We start from the raw sequence: 19,593 nt of genomic DNA, 5'->3' as shown, positions 1-19,593 counted from the left end.
GTGTGTGTGTGTGTGTGTGTGTGTGCGTGTGTGTGCGTGTGTGCGTGCGTGCGTGTTCAAGATTCGTTTTTTTCCGATAACTTGCTTTCGTTCTCTTATAAGATTACATGGAATGGAAGACTTCTAGAATGATAAAATAGTTAAAAAGAAAAACAGCGTTTTAAACTGATTTGCAAATGATAATCAATGTCTTTTTTCAGAATTTAGTGACAGAAAAAAAAAAGCTGTGAAGGTACTACATGTATGATACCTTCTGCAAAATGTGAACGCCTCATGACTTACTTCTGTTTTTCACTGTGCACTTCTCGTACAGTTTTTTCTTCTTCTATTTTTGTTCAGCACCCCAGTTTTCAACACTTTCACCAGGTAGAATTAACTGCAATACAATCAAAATACATAGTTTATTTTGAAGCTGAAAGAGGTTACATTATCTTGGCAGATGTGAAACATTGCACCGTACATGCATCAAACTCTTTTGGCATGTGACAGACAATTCAGAGAATACTTTTGAATATACCGTATATACGTCACTATTGTAATGTTTAATGTAACCGTATGACTCCATTGTACTGCGTTTTAGTGTCTCGCGCACATGAACGTTGTTTATTTAACAAATGGATCTGTGTGTCGCTGAAAAAAAGACTTTTTTTTTTTAATTATCCCGAGGCCTGCTTCAGTTGAAGATAAGGGCCCGGGGTTTCCTGTTAGCTTTTGTGTTTTTCTGTTTATTGATGAACCTGACTGTAACGTTTCAGACAAGCCGTCGTCTGCTGAAATCATACGCGTACGACAACACGAAACTATTATTATTATTATATGAAGTCTTATATCGCGCGCGTATCTCCAGACTCGGACTCAAGGCGCAGGGATCTATTTATGCCGTGTGAGATGGAATTTTTTTTGTACACAATACATCACGCATTCACATCGACCAGCAGATCGCAGCCATTTCGGCGCATATATCCTACTTTTCACGGCCTATTATTCCAAGTCACACGGGTATTTTGGTGGACATTTTTTTTATCTATGCCTATACAATTTTGCCATGAAAGACCCTTTTGTCAATCGTGGGATCTTTAACGTGCACATCCCAATGTAGTGTACACGAAGGGACCTCGGTTTTTCGTCTCATCCGAAAGACTAGCACTTGAACCCACCACCTGGGTTAGGAAAGGGGGGAGAAAATTGCTAACGCCCTGACCCAGGGTCGAACTCGCAACCTCTCGCTTCCGAGCGCAAGTGCGTTACCACTCGGCCACCCAGTCCTACTTTGGCCGTGCGATCTTTGAAGTGGACGAAAAGTGAGAGAACGAGTGCTTTGAATTGGGAGATGCATCTTAAATCTCAGATGGTACAGGAAAAGCACAAATGGAAAGTTGAGCGATGGGCAACAACAAAAGGGATTCAATCGCTTCTTTGGCTAGGTTCACTACTTTGACACGACCTTACTCATATTTTATAATTGTTGCTCTTACACTTAGCTTATAAAGAAGCACAACATTCGTGTACACGTCTGCATTTCTACGTCGCTGAATGAAAGGGCAAAGTTGAGGTGGTGAGGCCAAGTGTTATTATGTGAGTGTATTGGTGCATGTTTGAGTGAAGACGGATGTCCAGTCATGAGAGACAGCGCATTTTGCGGATGAGATGCCCGCTGCACTTCATAGGAAAGTGAACATAAATGATAACAAGTCGCATAAGGCGAAATTACTACATTTAGTCAAGCTGTCCAACTCACAATAAAACTGAACGCACTGCATTTTTTCAGCAAGACCGCATACTCGTAGTTTCGTCAGTCCACCGCTCGTGGCAAAGGCAGTGAAATCGACAAGCCAGAATAGTGCGGTAATGGTCGCGCTGAGCGGGATAGCACGCTTTTCTGTACCTCTCTTCGTTTTAACTTTCTGAGCGTGTTTTTAATCCAAGTATATCATATCTATATGTTTTTGGAATCAGGGACCGACAAGGAATAAGATGAAATTGTTTTTAAATCGATTTCGGACATTTTATTTTAATCATAATTTTTATATTTTTAATTTTTAGAGCTTGTTTTTAATCCGAATATGACATATTTATATGTTTTTATAATAAGAAAATGATGAAGAATAAGATGAACGTAATTTTGGATCGTTTTGTAAAAAAACAAATTTAATTACAATTTTCAGATTATTGATGTCCAAAGTCATAAATTATAAGTAATAATTTTTAAGCCTCCAAGCTGAAATGCAATACCAAAGTCCGGCCTTCGTCGAAGATTGCTTGACCAAAATTCCAATCAATTTGATTGAAAAATGAGGGTGTGACAGTGCCGCCTCAACTTTTACAAAAAGCCGGATATGACGTCATCAAAGACATTTATCCAAAAAATGAAAAACACGTCTGGGGATATCGTACACAGGAACTCTCATGTCAAATTTCATTAAGATCGGTCCAGTAGTTTACTCTGAATCGCTCTACACACACACACACACACACACCCACACATACACCACGACCCTCATCTCGATTCCCCCTCTATGTTAAAACATTTAGTCAAAACTTGACTAAATGTAAAAAAAGGGGGGGGGGGGTCGAGGGGAGGGGGCGGGGGGAAGCAAAACAAACAAGTCGCGTCAGGCGAAATTACTACATTTAGTCAAGCTGTGGAACTCACAGAATGAAACTGAACGTTGTCCGCCGCTTGTGCAAAAGGCAGTGAAAGTGACGAGCCTGTTTGGCGCGGTAGCGATTGCGCTGTGCTTCATTGCACGCTTTACTGTACCTCTCTTCGTTTTAACTTTCTGAGCGTGTTTTTAATCCAAACATATCATATCTATATGTTTTTGGAATCAGGAACCGACAAGGAATAAGATGAAATAGTTTTTAAAACGATTTCGGAAATTTAATTTTGATCATAATTTTTATATTTTTAATTTTCAGAGCTTGTTTTTAATCCAAATATAACATATGTATATGTTTTTGGAATCAGAAAATGACGAAGAATAAGATGAAATTGTTTCGGATCGTTTAATAAAAAAACAATTTTAATTACAAGTTTTCGATTTTTAATGACTAAACTCACTCATTAGTTTTTAAGCCACCAAGCTGAAATGCAATACCAAACCCCGGCCTTCGTCGAAGATTGCTTTGCCAAAATTTCAATCAATATGTTTGAAAAATGAGGGTGTGACAGTGCCGCCTCAACTTTTACAAAAAGCCGGATATGACGTCATCAAGAGTATTTATCGAAAAAATGAAAAAAAGTCCGGGGATATCATACCCAGGAACTCTCATGTCAAATTTCATAAAGATCGGCCCAGTAGTTTAGTCTGAATCGCTCTACACACACACACACACACACAGACAGACACACACACACACACACACACACACACACACACACACACACACACACACACACACACACACACACACACACACACACATACACCACGACCCTCGTCTCGATTCCCCCCTCTATGTTAAAACATTTAGTCAAAACTTGACTCTTAATGTAAAAAGAGAACGAGACAAAAATGAAGATGTGGATACACAGTGTTGAGAGGGCTGGATGGGGCACATTTTTGATGTCTCCTTGACTATGATATAGTTTTTTTCCATTTTAATTTGTCCCCCCCCCCCCCCCCCCCAAAAAAAAGAACTTCTTTAGACTCTTGCTTGCTGGCCCTTTTCTTTTTAATAGAACATTAACACCCTTGCTAAAAGTGGGCAACTGATTAAACAGCAAATCCTCGCAATATGGCCGTCATCAATCACATTTCTCTACTCCAAAGCCCAAGTTGATTTGGCCGAGTCCATTGGCGGGAAATTTATTCATAGGTGGCTTTTGAGAGGGGAGGCAAGCGATGCTGGCACTGGGGACAACACATCTATCTCTGTCAGGCGCCGGCTACTCCGGCGTACAGACACACCCCCTCTGCAGATGGTTCGGGGGGATGAGGGGTGGGGGATGCTGATTGAGGGGTTACCAGGGGGGTACGGGGTTGGGGCAATTTAGGTGAGGAGTTTTTGTTTTATTGTGTGTGTGTTATTGTTTTTTTTATTACGAAACAAATTAATTAAAAACTCACTGTTTAGCATCTTGGTCTTCAGTTGTTTTTCTTTGTTTTTTTTCCTGGAACAAATGAGTCCCAGAGCATTGGAAAAAAAAACTCAGCGCATTCGATGCAAGTTTGTGCAGTAAAAACAAAGGGTTGAAAAAAGAAAAACAAAAGAAAAGCAAACTCCACAGTATTTGATACGGTTAACCTTTGCTACGTGACAATTGATGACATCTGGAAAGAAAACCTCACATCAAAACAAAGAAAACTGCTTAGTACATTGAACCTTTGTGTAGAACACGATCAAATCCTACCATCAAACGAAATAAGATTTGAGGAACATTTCTGAAAACATCAAAGATTATATTAACTGAAATAACAACAAACAGCGCCAATTGAAGAATTGTTTCAGACACGAGGTATATCTGGGAGATGGTGCATCCGTTCCTCTTTGGAAGGCAGAGCAAAGAATAAATTAAAAGAAATAAAAACGCGTCAAACTGACTGCACGTGCAGAACCCTTACATGACTGAGTCCAGTGTGCTTATCGCTTCACAGACTCTGCATTTATTTCCAAATCACACGAGGGGAGACCAAGAGCAGGTAACTGCGCATTGTTGTAGTTTACACCGAGACATTTACCAGACAGAAAAGAGTGTTGTCTTTGCGTGCCCAGCCACACTCCTCGACAGTGACAGAGGGCTTTCTTGTTGTCCCGTGTCATCACAATTGTAACAGTGGCGGATTTGCATATATCCCCCACCTCTGTCTGCATTGCTTTATGATAAATCTCCTCGCTTATGGGATGCGACCGTTGGCTGACGTCGTTACCGAGCCTGGTGTATGAAGCAACGTGTTTTGTCTTGGGGGTCGCTGGAGTCAGAGCGGCTTAACGTACGGTTTGTGGTCAGTGAACTACCACTGTAGTTTATGATGGACGATTAAGAAAAAGTACAGTCCTGTTGACTTTAAAACTTCTTTTTTTTCTCGAAAATACAATGTGTTTATTTCTCTTTTATTCGGACTGCTACGGCTTCCCCACATTTTTTTTGTTCCCCCCCCCTCGCTTTACCTTCTCTTTTCTGCCCTCTGCACTCTGTTTCTCTTTTCTTCGAATTCGTTGTTTAAGGTGTTGCTATTTAAAATTAAAAAAAAATTAAAAATTTAGAATTGTTTTCCCTTGTTTTACTGTGTTTTGTTGTTGTAGCCTTGGTTGCTTGATTTATGTTTTGCAGTTGTCCTATATCGAATGACCTCTTCTGTTTTCTGGTCTGTCATCTTTCCTTCGTCTCTTCTTCTTCCCCCTCACACCCCCCCACGCCCATCCTCTCTCTCTCTCTCTCTCTCTCTCTCTCTCTCTCTCTCTCTCTCTCTCTCTCTCTCTCTCTCTCTATTTAATAAGGACAGATTGTAAGAAAAGGCATAGCCTTAAATCTTAATCCTTGTAAAATAAAGTTCAATTCAATTCAATTCTCTCTCTCTCTCTCTCTCTCTCTCTCTCTCTCTCTCTCTCTCTCCCCCCCCCCCCCACACTTACTCTCTCCCTCCCTCAGCCTTTCTCTCTCCCTCCCTCAGCCTTTCTCTCCGCGGTCCTTCCTCAGCCTTTCTCTCTCCAATCCCTCCCATTCTCGTTATTATTCTTTTTGTCCCGGAAACACAATCTTTATCGCAGTTCAGCAGCCATATATATATATAATAACACATTTTTCTCACTCTCTGTGTGTGCAGCATCCTAGAGCTCCGCAAAGAGAAGTCCCGCGACGCAGCGCGCTCCCGACGAGGGAAAGAGAACTATGAGTTCTACGAGCTGGCCAAGTTGCTTCCCCTGCCGGCGGCCATTACGAGCCAGCTGGACAAGGCCAGCATCATCCGCCTGTCTATCAGCTACCTCAAACTGCGAGACTTCTCCGGACTCGGGGACCCTTGCTGGAACAGGGACCAGTCACACAAGTCTGTCAAAGGTAAGAAAGCAAAATGTGTAAATAAAATATAATTTAAAAGTACAAAGTATTTGAAAGCAAGAAAATTAAGTTTATGGAACGAACCGGCCCCTGTAGCGCAGTGGTTAGCGCATCGGGCTGCCGGCCGGGAGGTCGTGGGTTCGAATCCCATCAGGGTCATATGGGTTTTTCGGGCTACGGTCGGCTCCTACCCAGAGTGGAAGTGCTATGGTTCCTATGGGAAGGCTGGGATCACACAGCCGAGTGTCATTCACTTAACGAATGCGACTTTGAGGGTGCTCAGGTTCTGTATACCTGACCAACACCGCAGGTGCGGCAGTTCTCGGGCCTGGTTGACGCCAGGATATGTTATGACAGTAAATAAGCGTAGAGTGCTGCCCTGTCACGTAGTCTCAAACCAAATTGGAAATCCATAGCATCATCATTATAATCATCCTCATCTCGTTAATCATCCAAAATATAAATAATTGTCCTTGCTCTTGTGGCCCTTCATGCCCGGAGGGTGACCTTGGTCTCAGTGTTCCTGTTCCTTCCTTCCCTGAATAGTAGTTCTGCTGTCAGTCTTCAACGTGTGACGTTCTGGGGGGTCGACGGAGGGACGTGGTGGTGGTCTGCTCTCTGGAGGGGACCCTCACTCAGTCTGGCTCCGCGACTTAAAGTCAATGTCGTTTGTAGGGGGCATAGTAGGTAGTGGGCTGCGTCCGTTAGCTCGGGACAGACCCACTACTGAACACCGTCGAAGTGACTCAGCAGAAGTGCAGTGTCCTCTTCCGAGGGTAGCCTACCGCAGCGACCCGACATCCCCCCACACCCCCGGAGCGTCTGTAAAATCGACAAGTCTGGCAGCGGAACGAAATTCAGAGGTGGTTGGAGCAGCGAGTGCAGGGACGGGGCGGTGTGAGAGCACAACGGGACGAGGGAACAAGTGTAAAGACGGAAAAAAAAGAAGAAGAAAAAAAAGTGTATGGAACGTGTAGACAAGGCACTTTTTACATTTAGTCAAGTTTTGACTAAATGTTTTAACATAGAGGGGGGAATCGAGACGAGGGTCGTGGTGTATGTGTGTGTGTGTGTGTATGTGTGTGTGTGTGTGTGTGTGTGTGTGTGTGTCTGTTTGTCTGTGTGTGTGGGCCGATCTTTATGAAATTTGACATGAGAGTTCCTGGGTATGATATCCCCGGACGTTTTTTTCATGTTTTCGATAAATACCTTTGATGACGTCATATCCGGCTTTTTGTAAAAGTTGAGGCGGCACTGTCATACCCTCATTTTTCAAACAAATTGATTGAAATTTTGGCAAAGCAATCTTCGACGAAGGCCGGGGTTTGGTATTGCATTTCAGCTTGGTGGCTTAAAAACTAATGAGTGAGTTTGGTCATTAAAAATCGGAAACTTGTAATTAAAATTATTTTTTTATTAAACGATCCAAAAACAATTTCATCTTATTCTTCGTCATTTTCTGATTCCAAAAAAATATACATATGTTATATTTGGATTAAAAACAAGCTCTGAAAATTAAAAATATAAAAATTATGATCAAAATTAAATTTCCGAAATCGTTTTAAAAACTATTTCATCTTATTCCTTGTCGGTTCCTGATTCCAAAAACATATAGATATGATATGTTTGGATTAAAAACACGCTCAGAAAGTTAAAGCGTGCTATGAAGCACAGCGCAATCGCTACAGCGCCAAACAGGCTCGTCACTTTCACTGCCTTTTGCACTAGCGGCGGACTACGTTCAGTTTCATTCTGTGAGTTCCACAGCTTGACTAAATGTAGTAATTTCGCCTTACGCGACTTGTTCTTTATATTATTTACAAAGTAATGTAAAAGTCCCAAGCCGTTCGAGTCATCATCTGCTCTTCCTCCACTGGAAACTTCGATCTGTTCTACAACGAATAGCGAAAAAGTCACACAAGTCTGTCAAAGGTAAGAAAGCAAAATGTGTAAAAAAAAATATATATATTTAAAAAGTACAAAGTATTTGAAAGCAAGAAAGTTAAGTTTATGGAACGTGTAGACAAGGCACTTTTTCTTTATACTATTTACAAAGTAATGTAAAAGTCCCAAGCCGTTCGAGTCATCATCTGCTCTTCCTCCACCGAAAACTTCGATGTGTTCTGCAACGAATAGCGAAAAAGTCACAACTTTGCCTTTCGTCTGCAAAAATCACCATATTGTGATAAGGACCCATCCGCCCCTTGCCCAAGCCGCAAAAAAAAAAAAGACAGAAAATAGTCGCAATGTTAGTCCTCAGAAACAGGCAGCGTGCGTTCCGCGAGTCCCAGGTCATACTACCTCTATACATGGCGAACGCAAGAAGAAGACTACCTCTATACATAGAACGCGTCTAAAGCAACATTTCTGGTTCATTCGTTCAGTATTGGATTGTATAGTCATTGGAATGCAGACCACACACTAAGACGGAAGCGTGAGAAAATGTGATCTGAAGACAATCAAATTACCCTCGATACATCTTTAGCTATCTACTTTCTGCCCATCTTGTCTTTTCACAGGGCACTGACTGCAATTCGTCTGGAACGTCTGTAATGTGTGTGTGTGGAGTGTGTGTGTGTGTGCATGTGTGTGTCTGTGTGTGTGTCTGTGTGTGTGTCTGTCTATGTGTGTGTGTCTGTGTGTGTGTGTGTGTGAGGATATGTGTGTGTGTGTGTGTGTGGAGTGTGTGTGTGTGTGCATGTGTGTGTCTGTGTGTGTGTCTGTGTGTGTGTCTGTCTATGTGTGTGTGTCTGTGTGTGTGTGTCTTGTGTCTGTGTATGCTTGAAGCCGACAATTCCTCTCCTCTATGCCACCAACCACACCCCGCCCCACTTCCCCAATATTCCATTTCGTCTCCGGCAACACACGGACACATCGACACACACACACACACACACACACACACACACACACACACACACACACACATCCCCCCACATACACACATCCCCCTCTCACACACACACTGTTTAGTGGAGATCGGCTCACGCAAAGTGTCACAAGCACAATTCACTGCAATTCACAATTCACTGAAATGTAAAAGTCTTCCTTTTCCCAAAGCATCGTTGACAGCACTGGCAGATCAACCAGTCATCAATTCAGATTTTCTGCTGACAGTTTTTATCAATCCGGTATTTGCTCGGCTGGCAGGCAGATACCACTTTGAGTGGTAACGAAATGGAGGTGGGCGGATGACCATAATCTGGGTAGCAAAAGAAAGGAAAAAGAAAGACCCAAAAAATGAAGAAGAAAAACAGAGAGACAGAGACAAAGACTGAGAGTGAGAGAGACAGAGATAGAGAGACAGTGAGAGTCTCCACTGGACCAGATACGTTTTCTTTTCTCTCGAATAAAAAAAACCCCTTAATTAGTCAAGAGAGTGAAGGGGGGGGGGGGAGAGAGAGTGAGACAGAGAGAGACAGAGACAGACAGACAGACAGAGAGGGAGACAGAGAGAGAAATCCGCGCGGCACCGCAGTAAATCTGAGCAAAACGATTGTCTCGTTTCGGCCGATCAGCCGGGACTCATTCCGCGGGTGTTGTTTCAGAGAAGTGTGGAAGGGGAAATGGCATTGCAGCAATCTTGTTTGGGGATTGCGACTCTCAACACTGATGACGCTCGTTACTCGCGCTGCTGTGAGCACGGACCCATCGTAGCGTCAATCCCGCCCAGCCAGGCCCCTCGTGGGCCCCCACAGCCCTGGCCCTTACCGGGCCAGGAAATGAACAGTGTCCCGGAACCCCCCATTGTCTGTTTATCGGGTTTAGCCACTTGCATGCGGCTGGTCGAGGGATCCCGCAACTACTCTTTTCTCCTTTTTTAGCGCTTTATTAATTCCCCATAACTCTGTCCTCCGGAGCGGACTCAATTCGCTCCCTTGATCTGGCGCCGGAAACGCGGGGAGACAACCTAATGCAACGTGATGCAATAAACGTCACGTCTTCATCAGTAAATTTTGCCTATCATGCCGCGGCTTATCTGCCCCCTGATTGAATTCCCGAGCTTCCAGAAATGTCGGTTGCTCTGGAAGTGGAAGTTCTGTAAAATTGTCCCGACGAAGGAATCGTTTGAACCTCTTTTTATGGAGTTTCTAATTCTGCAGTCGTAAAACTTTCCATTGACTTGTCGCCTCCTTTTACATGAAGGACATCGTTAGAGTATTTTAGACTATAATTTTAAATTCTTTAATTGGTTTGCTTTTTGTCTTGATTGCTTAATGTCTGATTTACACTTCTTCTTCTTCTTCTTAGCAATCACATTGTTACATTTGTTTGCTCCGAAATCAGTGCAGTCAGTATATTAAAAAATGGCTATATATATATATATAACATTGTGTGTGTGTGTGTGTGTGTGTGTGTGTGTGTGTGTGTGTGTGTGTGTGTGTGTGTGTGTGTGTGTGTGTGTGTGTGTGTGTGTTTTGCAGGTCACCCGAGGCGGCGAAACCATCCCGGTCTTTCCGCTGAAATGTTTGAACCTCACCAAGGCACGCACATCTTACAGGTACAGTTCATTTGATTTTTCTTCTTCAGTCAATAAAATTGTCTTAGTTAGCCACATCGATAACCTTGAGGGTTCTGATGGTCGTAAAGGGATGGGGTAGAGGGTTGACTCGATGATGATAATGTCGACGCTGATGATAACAATCGATGACGATGATGACGGTTATGATGACGACGATGATAAGATGAAAACGACGATGATTATTTTGTGTATATCTGTAGCGCTCAATATCACGAAATGTCTGGGCATTAGAATCCATATATCGATCCCCTGGACTCGATTTGTGATTCCAACGATATAACAAGAAGAGCAAACGCTCGATCGAGTCACTTTCGCAGTTCTGAATATTATATGAGGCATCAGATGGACAGGAAGAAATTGCTATTCACAACACAATACAGATGTAAATAATTTGATGTAAAGAATAATCCTATAAAGTTTGAATCAAATCCGATGAATAGTTTCAGAGATATGATATTTCAATTTTTTTCCTTCAAGACATACCTGTGACCTTGAAAAAAGTCAAAGGTCACCAAAGCAGACGTCAAAGTGTAGAGGTCACTGGGAGTCACGTTCACATAAAATTTGAGCCCGGTCACTTTTATAGTTTCCGAGAAAAGCCCAACGTTAAGTTGTGTGTTGCCGAACAGAAAAGGCTAGTTATCTCCCTTGTTTTTCTGATAACGTTCGTAAAAGGCTAAAGATGTAAATACTTTGATGTAAAGAATAATCCTACAAAGTTTCAATCACATCCGATGAACTTTGTCAAAGATATAAAATGTCTAATTTTTCCTTTGACGCTGACCTGTGACCTTGAAAAAGGTCAAAGGTCAACGAAACCATCGTTAAAGTGTAGAGGTCATTGGAGGTCACGACTAAACAAAATATGAGCCCGATCGCTTTGATAGTTTCCGAGAAAAGTCCAACGTTAAGGTGGTGTCTACGGACGGCCGGCCGGACGGCCGGCCGGCCGGACGGCCGGCCGGACAGACTAACACTGACCGATTACATAGAGTCACTTTTTCTCAAGTGACTCAAAAATCTTTATGAAAATTATATGACATAATAAACACTCCCATGCAAGTAGGGTTATAGAACGGAATGATTATTTAAATTCGACATTTATAACGTGTCAACAGTCGTTAGAAAAGTAAACAGTTAAGACTTCTTGTCGTACTGTTATTACACCTATCGAAAGAACTACATCTAATTTCTATGATCACGAAGAATCTGGTGCCAACCCAGTGTGCAAACCACATTCTCTCTTCCAAAGAACTCAAAAATGGCAACCCAAAACCCGCTGATAGTGAACGTCGTCGACTACCACGACCATCGAGACCGCAAGAGCCCAAAGTCAGAGTCTCGGCGAACCATATAGTGTCAGTTTCCCTTCACGGCTAAACCTGCTTTACTGTCGCGTTCATTTGCATATTGATGAGCGCGGGATGAGGACGGGATTTTGACGAGCGCGAGCGGCTTTGAAGCTATGGCGAGTTATGCCAGCAAGGGCGCTACGTGTCTGACAGGCAGGGAAAACAATTGTCGCACAGGATCGCCCCCGGGGCCATAGCCCCTGACAGAGATAAAGGCGCCAAACCGGATGGTATCTGGGTCATAATGGGGGCTTTATGAGGACGCAGGGTCGTCTGGAAATAAAGCAAGCAAGCTGGAAGATGTCTGGTGGAGGGAGGGTGGAGGCCCTCTGTGGGTTCTGATTATGAAAATTCGAAACAAATGATGGCAAGAGCTATTGATTTTCACCCATAAAGAAACAAGCCTAAAGATGTCTGATGAGCTGGGGGTTGGGTGGGGTGTGTGGTGGGTGTCGGAGGTCTTTTGATCCTTTGTGGATTCTTTTTATGAGAATTAGAAACAAATGATGGCAAGAGCTATTGATTTTCACTTACGTTACATTATAAGAATGTTCGCGCGCGTCAGTGTGTGTAAAATTTAGGGAGTGTGTCTGGTCAAGAATCAAGCTTGGTTCTTGCGTTTTTCCACGTCATCATTGGTAATTGTTCATCTACAAATTTTGAGCGAACATTGCAATGAGCTTCCGTTTTGGATAGTTCCAGTTACCGCTTGGGTCCCCTTGCCTGCTCAGTTCAGTGTATTTCCATATATGTAATATAAGTCACGCCTTTCTTGACTTTTGCCTCGCTTTCCTAGCATTCCCTGATTTTCACTGATTTTGTGCACGGATTTCGATCCCACATTCCTTTGTAAATGGCATAACTTCAAAAATCGATCTGGACATCAAGAATCTTCACTTGACGGTGAAGCACAGTTTCATAAAGTTCACAGCTGCACAGTGGAAACGCGAATGATCTTTTCAAAGGACGGCGTCACCTCTCTCCGGTCCCTAGATTCCCACTATATTCACTTCTACCAAAAGCGAAAATGACACCCAAACACAGAAATAAACACAGATTTTGCTTATGCAGGTCAATGACTCCCAAAGATAGACATAAACAGAGATTTTGCTTATGCTAGTCAGTGCTGTGACATAGCGGAACATCTGCGTCTGCAGACACTATACATTAAAACATCTTCCTCAGAATTTACTTGCTGTGCTTCTTTATATTCAGCGATGTATGGAGTGCATCACATTATTTGTGAATTCTGACACCCCTCCCTCGTCACCAAGACATACGCCGTTGTTTCTCATCATCTAAATTGATCCATTTGCATAACGGCGGAATGTGACTTTACTAGTCTTTGGACTTTAGGGCTTGTGTATTTTTAATAGTACTCTAATGAATTATACGGATTTCGCATGCAATTCCACTGAAGCAAATTTAGGTTCTCTTGACTCAACAATTACACATTCTTGAAGGTTAATTCGATCAGATATTCCTACAGCATTACAGAACTTCTTTTATGTTAATCTTTATAACGGTTGTCAAAAACCGTAGTGCGCACTATTAGCTCATATATTAGTACATCTTTCTTTATTTGGTGTTTAACGTCGTTTTCAACCACGAAGGTTATATCGCGACGGGATATTAGTTCATGAATTGAAATAATTTCTCTGTTCGTAACTCTGTAGCGACTGGGCTCTTCATCGTTATAAAATTGATTGATTGATTGAAAATGATTATCTTTGGTAATTTTTCCCTCAGAATCTTAAGGATAAAATCCGTGGTATTTGATTGAATTTTTCAAACTTTAACAGCTTTATGTTGTGTACGTGGTACCATATAAGCTTTTTTATAATTGTAATTTTTTCGCTTTGTTATTTTTTTGTACTATTGACACTTGAAGTGTTCCTTATACGCGTCTCTTTCTTTTTTTTTTATTTTTTACTTTTCCACAAAACTATGGACTCTTGTGGTATATCTTCAAGCGTTTTAGTTATTTCTATAGTGTCTGAGTGAGACACAGATGATGTTATCGGAGATGTACCCAAAACTGACGTAAGATCTAGGTTAACAGATGCCAAATAAATGCACCGGTATCGATCTTTTCTTCTTCTTCTTCTTCTTCTTCTTCTTCTTCTTCTTCTTCTTCCCATGATTTTGTGCGACCCAAATTCCGCGAAGAATGAAATCTGTAGTTGAAATGAGGTTGGAGGGCGAAAGCGACAAGAATGGTCCACTTGACATAGCCGGACCCAGAAGCTGGAGAGGGCGGCGGAAGAGAGACAACCCCGCACTGATGCATTGATATTCAATTTGTTAAATTGAGAGAAACAGTTTTGCCAGGCAGGTCTCGGGGGAGCGGCACGTGAGCAGCATTCGCTCCTCCCTCTCGCCTCTCCTCGCGACTCTCGCGCGCGCTCTCTTCCTGCCCGAGTTCCTGCAGGAGTTCCTGTTCGCGCTCTTGGCTGGCCGAGACTCCGAGCTGCAGCGACTTGGAGGTCTCGAAAACATTGTTCAGCTTTGCTTCTTTAGTAGTTTGATCTTCGACACAAGTGTGGATCTGAAGTCAAGTTACTGGGATCAGTTGTATGGTTTTACGAACGTTGCTCTTCCATACATTCGAAAATAAATTGTGTTTTTTTATTTCCAGTATATTTTTCTTGTTCAAATTTACTCCCGCAGTCATCTTGTTCTGTCATCCTCTGTTATGTATCACTTTGCAACTATTGAAGTATATAACTATCGTGATCAACGTAACATGTTGAGACGACACTAAATAATCAAAGCTTCAAAGTTATACCTCAGTCATTATTTCCTGCGTGTTACTGGGCAACGTATCTTATCTGATCAGCTGAGCTTTGATTTTTGAGTCACTTGAGAAAAAGTGACTCTATGTAATCGGTCAGTGTTAGTCTGTCCGGCCGGCCGTCCGTAGACACCACCTTAACGTTGGACTTTTCTCGGAAACTATCAAAGCGATCGGGCTCATATTTTGTTTAGTCGTGACCTCCAATGACCTCTACACTTTAACGATGGTTTCGTTGACCTTTGACCTTTTTCAAGGTCACAGGTCAGCGTCAAAGGAAAAATTAGACATTTTATATCTTTGACAAAGTTCATCGGATGTGATTGAAACTTTGTAGGATTATTCTTTACATCAAAGTATTTACATCTGTAGCCTTTTACGAACGTTATCAGAAAAACAAGGGAGATAACTAGCCTTTTCTGTTCGGCAACACACAACTTAACGTTGGGCTTTTCTCGGAAACTATAAAAGTGACCGGGCTCAAATTTTATGTGAACGTGACTCATTGTGTTGTGAATAGCAATTTCTTCCTGTCCATCTGATGCCTCATATAATATTCAGAACTGCGAAAGTGACTCGATCGAGCGTTTGCTCTTCTTGTTAGAAATGAAATTAATTAACGCGGAGTTTCAATGGCCTTCCCTACTCAGTCTCCTCTTGACTTCCGACTCAAAAGAAATACAAAGAAGACGCCACTACTGATCGACACATCAATTACCATATTTTGTCAAAGTAAGTTAGTCTCTCTTTAGAGCGAGGGCCAGACGTACCTGCAGATCAATGCTTATTCTATTACCTTTGTAAACTAAAGAAATATCTTGCCTCGTCTTGCCTTGCCTTGCCTTGCCATGCCTTGCCTTGTCTCGTCTCGTCACACGCCGCCACTCAGCGAAGCCATCGCGCCACCCCAACACAGTAGAATGGGGAGCGGCGCAAAAAGAGCGAGGCTGGGCCATCAGCGCGACATTAATAACTGTGTCCCCGCGCTGCGGATGGCATTTGTATTGGGTCTTTGATTGATTGTCTCGCAGGAGACCTACCCTAATTAGGCCCATAATCAAATTTTACAGCCACCGTTATTGTTGGCTGCCTCCGCGATGAATTAATTTCACCGCTACTTGTTCGCCATTGACGCGGGCCGCGGCCAGAAATTGGGGGACACACAGCGCGCCGGTACCGCTCATCCTGGGGCCAATGAAGGTGGGGAAAAAACTCCGGGGGTTAAGGGGGGGGGGGTGGATTGGGAATTGGGGGATGGGTGAAGGACAGTTGGAGGGTAAAGGGGGGGGGGGGGGGTCAGGGGCCAGGCTAGCTGTGTAGGGATCAGAGGTGGAGGTTGACGGTGGGGATGCGGGGGGAGTAGAATCTTCTGTGCTGGTTAACCCCCCCCCCCCTCCCAACCACCGAGCAAACGTTTGTCACCAATGAAGTTGACAAAGGGTTTGGAAAATGAACAAGAGGAAAGGAGGGAAAGTGTGTCAGTCGCGAGGAGAGGGAGGGGGTCACCTGCGTATGATGAAATGCAATGTACTTTGGGAATCAGTACCTGAACTTACTGCACTGAACTACGATAAACATGATTAAGAACAAAATGCCTCGCGGATGATTGTTTAGGAGAAAGAAGTTGAAAGTAGCGAATTATAAAAATGACAAGGTATGACTGCTTTTGTAAATTAGTGGCGTGACCAGCGTGACACGATGTAGACGGACAGAAGTATAATTTATCAATAAATAAGTTTCACCAACCATTCAGCATTACAAGATTGCCGGTTAAGTTTATCTAAGATGTTAGACAGGCGCAAGACGTTTACTTTATTTTCATAAGCATAATGCTGGTCTTTTCTCCTTTTGTACTCTTTTTTTCTTATCTCTTTTTTTCTTGTTTTCGAGGTGGATGGAGATCTAATCTTTTACTTCTTTTCTGTTGCTTTGAATTTGAGCTAGCGTTCAAAGATCTTACATTCGTTACCTTGTCTCTAGCTCTCGCAGTTATTCGTTCAGAGCGTTTACTTCCCCGCGAAATTCAGCTTTTGTAGCCAAGGTCTCTTTTGTCACTAGCCAGTCTTCACTCACTTCTCTCTAGTTGCCACCTCTTTCTGCACCAAGCGATGGCGATAGATATCGACCAGGTGATATTTATGATCCAACGACTGGCTTCGTGGGGATTTTGCGCGACAAAAATATATCGCTTTTGTTCCGAGAACCGGCCTCTGCCAGCACGTCCTCCGTGATTTGTCGCCCCTGCAAAAAGACGTCTGCTTCTGCAACGTAGCGCGTGGTTGCATTGAAAGAACAAAAGCTTCCTCCTTCTCGTAAAACTCGACCAAGCGCGGTAACTCCCATTCGCAGGAAACGATTGCCGCTTGTCTTTTCCTGCTCAGGAGCATTTTGCTCATCCGGTGGCTGTACGTTGAAATGGAAAGCCGACGACCGGAAACACCGTTGCAAGATTAGCTTGACACTCCATGACATAATGGACAGCTGAAGAACCCCCCAAAATCAAAAAGAAACAAAGGTTTTGTTGAGGTCCATAAAGCACTCACACATGTAAATCACAAGTACTTGAGCCCACGTACGGGAGATTGAATTGGCCACGCGGCTCATCTGAATTGCAAAGCGGGCCAAAGGAATTTTTTATGACAAAAACAGACGCATAATGAATTGAAACGCGCATGGTTAAGAGCATTACATGCAGCCAATATTGAAAATTAAAGAGAGGAGTGATTTATAATTTTTCCGGGCTGTCTTTTCCCGAAGGTATTTTTTTTCCTTCCCCGAAACATCATGTCTTGATTCATGGCTGTTATTTTTTTTAAATAAGGTTCTTTCCCCCTGTTTCACAAAGCGCTACGATTCTGTCCAAGGGGTGTGCACTGATTTCTTTCCGTTTGGTCGGCTTTGCGAAAGATGGACATCTTGCAAAAATGTCCCTGTTGTTGGATCTGTCAGAAATGCATCAGAAGAAGTCAATAAAAAAATTCGAGTCCTGACGTATTTTGGAGATTTGTTTCAACGTTCAGATCCGTTGCTTAGTGTCACATGAAGTAAGTTTAATGACAGAGTTTAGGTACAATGAAAGAACTCTGTAGCAGCTGCACTTCCGCAAATTACAGTCCTTAAAAAATAGACGTAGTATTTTTCTTTTAGCTTTGTCAAAAACCTGGATTGAACCGGGCTTGTCGCTCCAATGAATCCTTGCTTCAAAAAAATCCTCGAAGACTTTACACTGAACACTCCATCTTTTGAAATGTACACTGTGTCACGAGCCTTGTAGACATGTGGCATATTTGCATTCCTTTTTTGCATAGGAGCGATTGCAGGGAGATTTCACTGCGAAGTACCGTTCTGTTTATGCAAGCAAAAACATGCAAATACGACTGAAGATCTCTTCGCTTTGTCTACATTTGGATAACTGTGCACACACGTTTGCGTCTGTACTGGGCAAATGTGTGTTTATGCAGTTAACTTTGTTCCGCGCCAGTCAATGGGCGTTTGTTTTCAAAGGTCCTTGATGATTATCACAATAGATCAGTTTTAATCCATCGCTTTTAAAAAAAGAAAGTCGTGTAGGTTTTTAAAATTTGTTTTATTCCGAGTAAAGGGCGTTGGGTCTCTAAATAGGCCGCCGCTAAAGGTAGAAGGAAACGTGTTCACCATTTTGGGTGTGCTAGACAAAAAAAAGCACGACAGAAATCAATTAGATAATCAAAAACAAATGTTTATCTCCAGGTGAAACTCGCAGAAGGGGAGGGAAGGTGGGTGTGTGGCAGAGTGTATGAAATAGGAAGACGGTTGACAGGGGGAGGTCAAGATAATTGGCGCAGAACGACTTGGGGGAGGAGATGAAAGGGGTGGGGGTGCATAGGATAACGCGTTAGCAGAGGGACTCCTCCGCACAACCACCCCCTACACCCACACCCACCCCAAACCATAGAAAGACAGTGAAAGCAAAGCAATGAAGAGAAGGATGTTGGCTGGTCAAATATTGGAACAAATTACTGTGTGTTTGGATACACCAAACACAGAGGCGAGACGGCGTTAGCGAGGGGGCGACAGGGGGATTTCATACTAATTCACACATGCTTCATGTACATAGTTGGTCAGCTATTTGGAATTTCGCCGACCGGTTGATGTACAGGGCGATAATTTATCACCGATTCTTTTCTCACTATTTTTAAACGACCTGAAGCAGTTTTTGGTTGAATATGATGTCAGCCTAGAGTTGCCCCTGAAAAGAGCCCAAGAAATAGATGTTGAACGCATTAATGACTATATGTATTTGTTCCTGTTAATATATGCTGATGATACTGCTATACTCGCCGAAACACCTGGAGAAATGCAAAAAGTCCTGGATGGACTAGATCGTTATTGTAAAAACTGGGGACTAAGCGTAAATATTGAAAAGACAAAAATAGTTGTTTTTTCGCGGGGGAAAATACGGAATATCCCAAATTTTGTCTTGAATGGAGTACCTGTCCAAGTAGTTTGGGACTATGTGTACTTAAGTGTACTATTTAATTATAATAAAAAAATTCATAATGCCATGAAACGTCAATGTTTGATTGGTAACCGTGCAATGTTCTCGTTAATTCGAAAATGTAGAAAACTAAATTTACCAATTGATGTGCAATTGGATCTTTTTGAGAAGTGTGTACATTCAATTTTGCTGTATGGTTGTGAGGTGTGGGGATATGATTCATTAGACATATTGGCAAGGTTTCAATTGCGATTTTTGGCTCACGTAAGTGTAGCCTATGCGATGCTAACTTTTGTCCGTCTGTGCGTGCGTGCGTGCGTGCGTGCGTGCGTATGTATGTATGTATGTATGTATGTATGTATGTATTTATGTATGTCTGTGGTAGAAACTTTAACATTTGACTGAACACCGAAATGCTAATTTTACCTGGTTATTATTCAAGCAACA

The 19,593-nt window shown here is 42.6% G+C and overlaps 1 protein-coding gene and 1 non-coding gene across 2 annotated transcripts in view; both read left to right on the top strand.

Annotated features, from left to right (window-relative positions):
- Nucleotides 1-5,771: 5,771 nt before the first annotated feature.
- The window catches only part of LOC138952324 (protein trachealess-like), a 37,269-nt gene continuing 23,447 nt past the window's right edge, over nt 5,772-19,593 (top strand). Inside the window, exons 1-2 of the mRNA XM_070323962.1 lie at nt 5,772-6,001; nt 10,426-10,502. Coding sequence (XP_070180063.1) covers nt 10,467-10,502 — 36 coding nt within the window. The 5' untranslated portion in view covers nt 5,772-6,001; nt 10,426-10,466. The remainder of the gene's footprint in view (nt 6,002-10,425; nt 10,503-19,593) is intronic.
- Nucleotides 6,087-6,160, top strand: Trnag-gcc (transfer RNA glycine (anticodon GCC)). The gene has a single exon. It is a non-coding gene; the product is annotated as a tRNA-Gly (tRNA).

Source organism: Littorina saxatilis, linkage group LG17 (genome assembly GCF_037325665.1).
Source record: "Littorina saxatilis isolate snail1 linkage group LG17, US_GU_Lsax_2.0, whole genome shotgun sequence".
In the NCBI taxonomy this organism is placed as follows: Eukaryota; Metazoa; Mollusca; class Gastropoda; order Littorinimorpha; family Littorinidae; genus Littorina; species Littorina saxatilis.
This window is presented reverse-complemented; position numbering and strand designations above follow the sequence as displayed.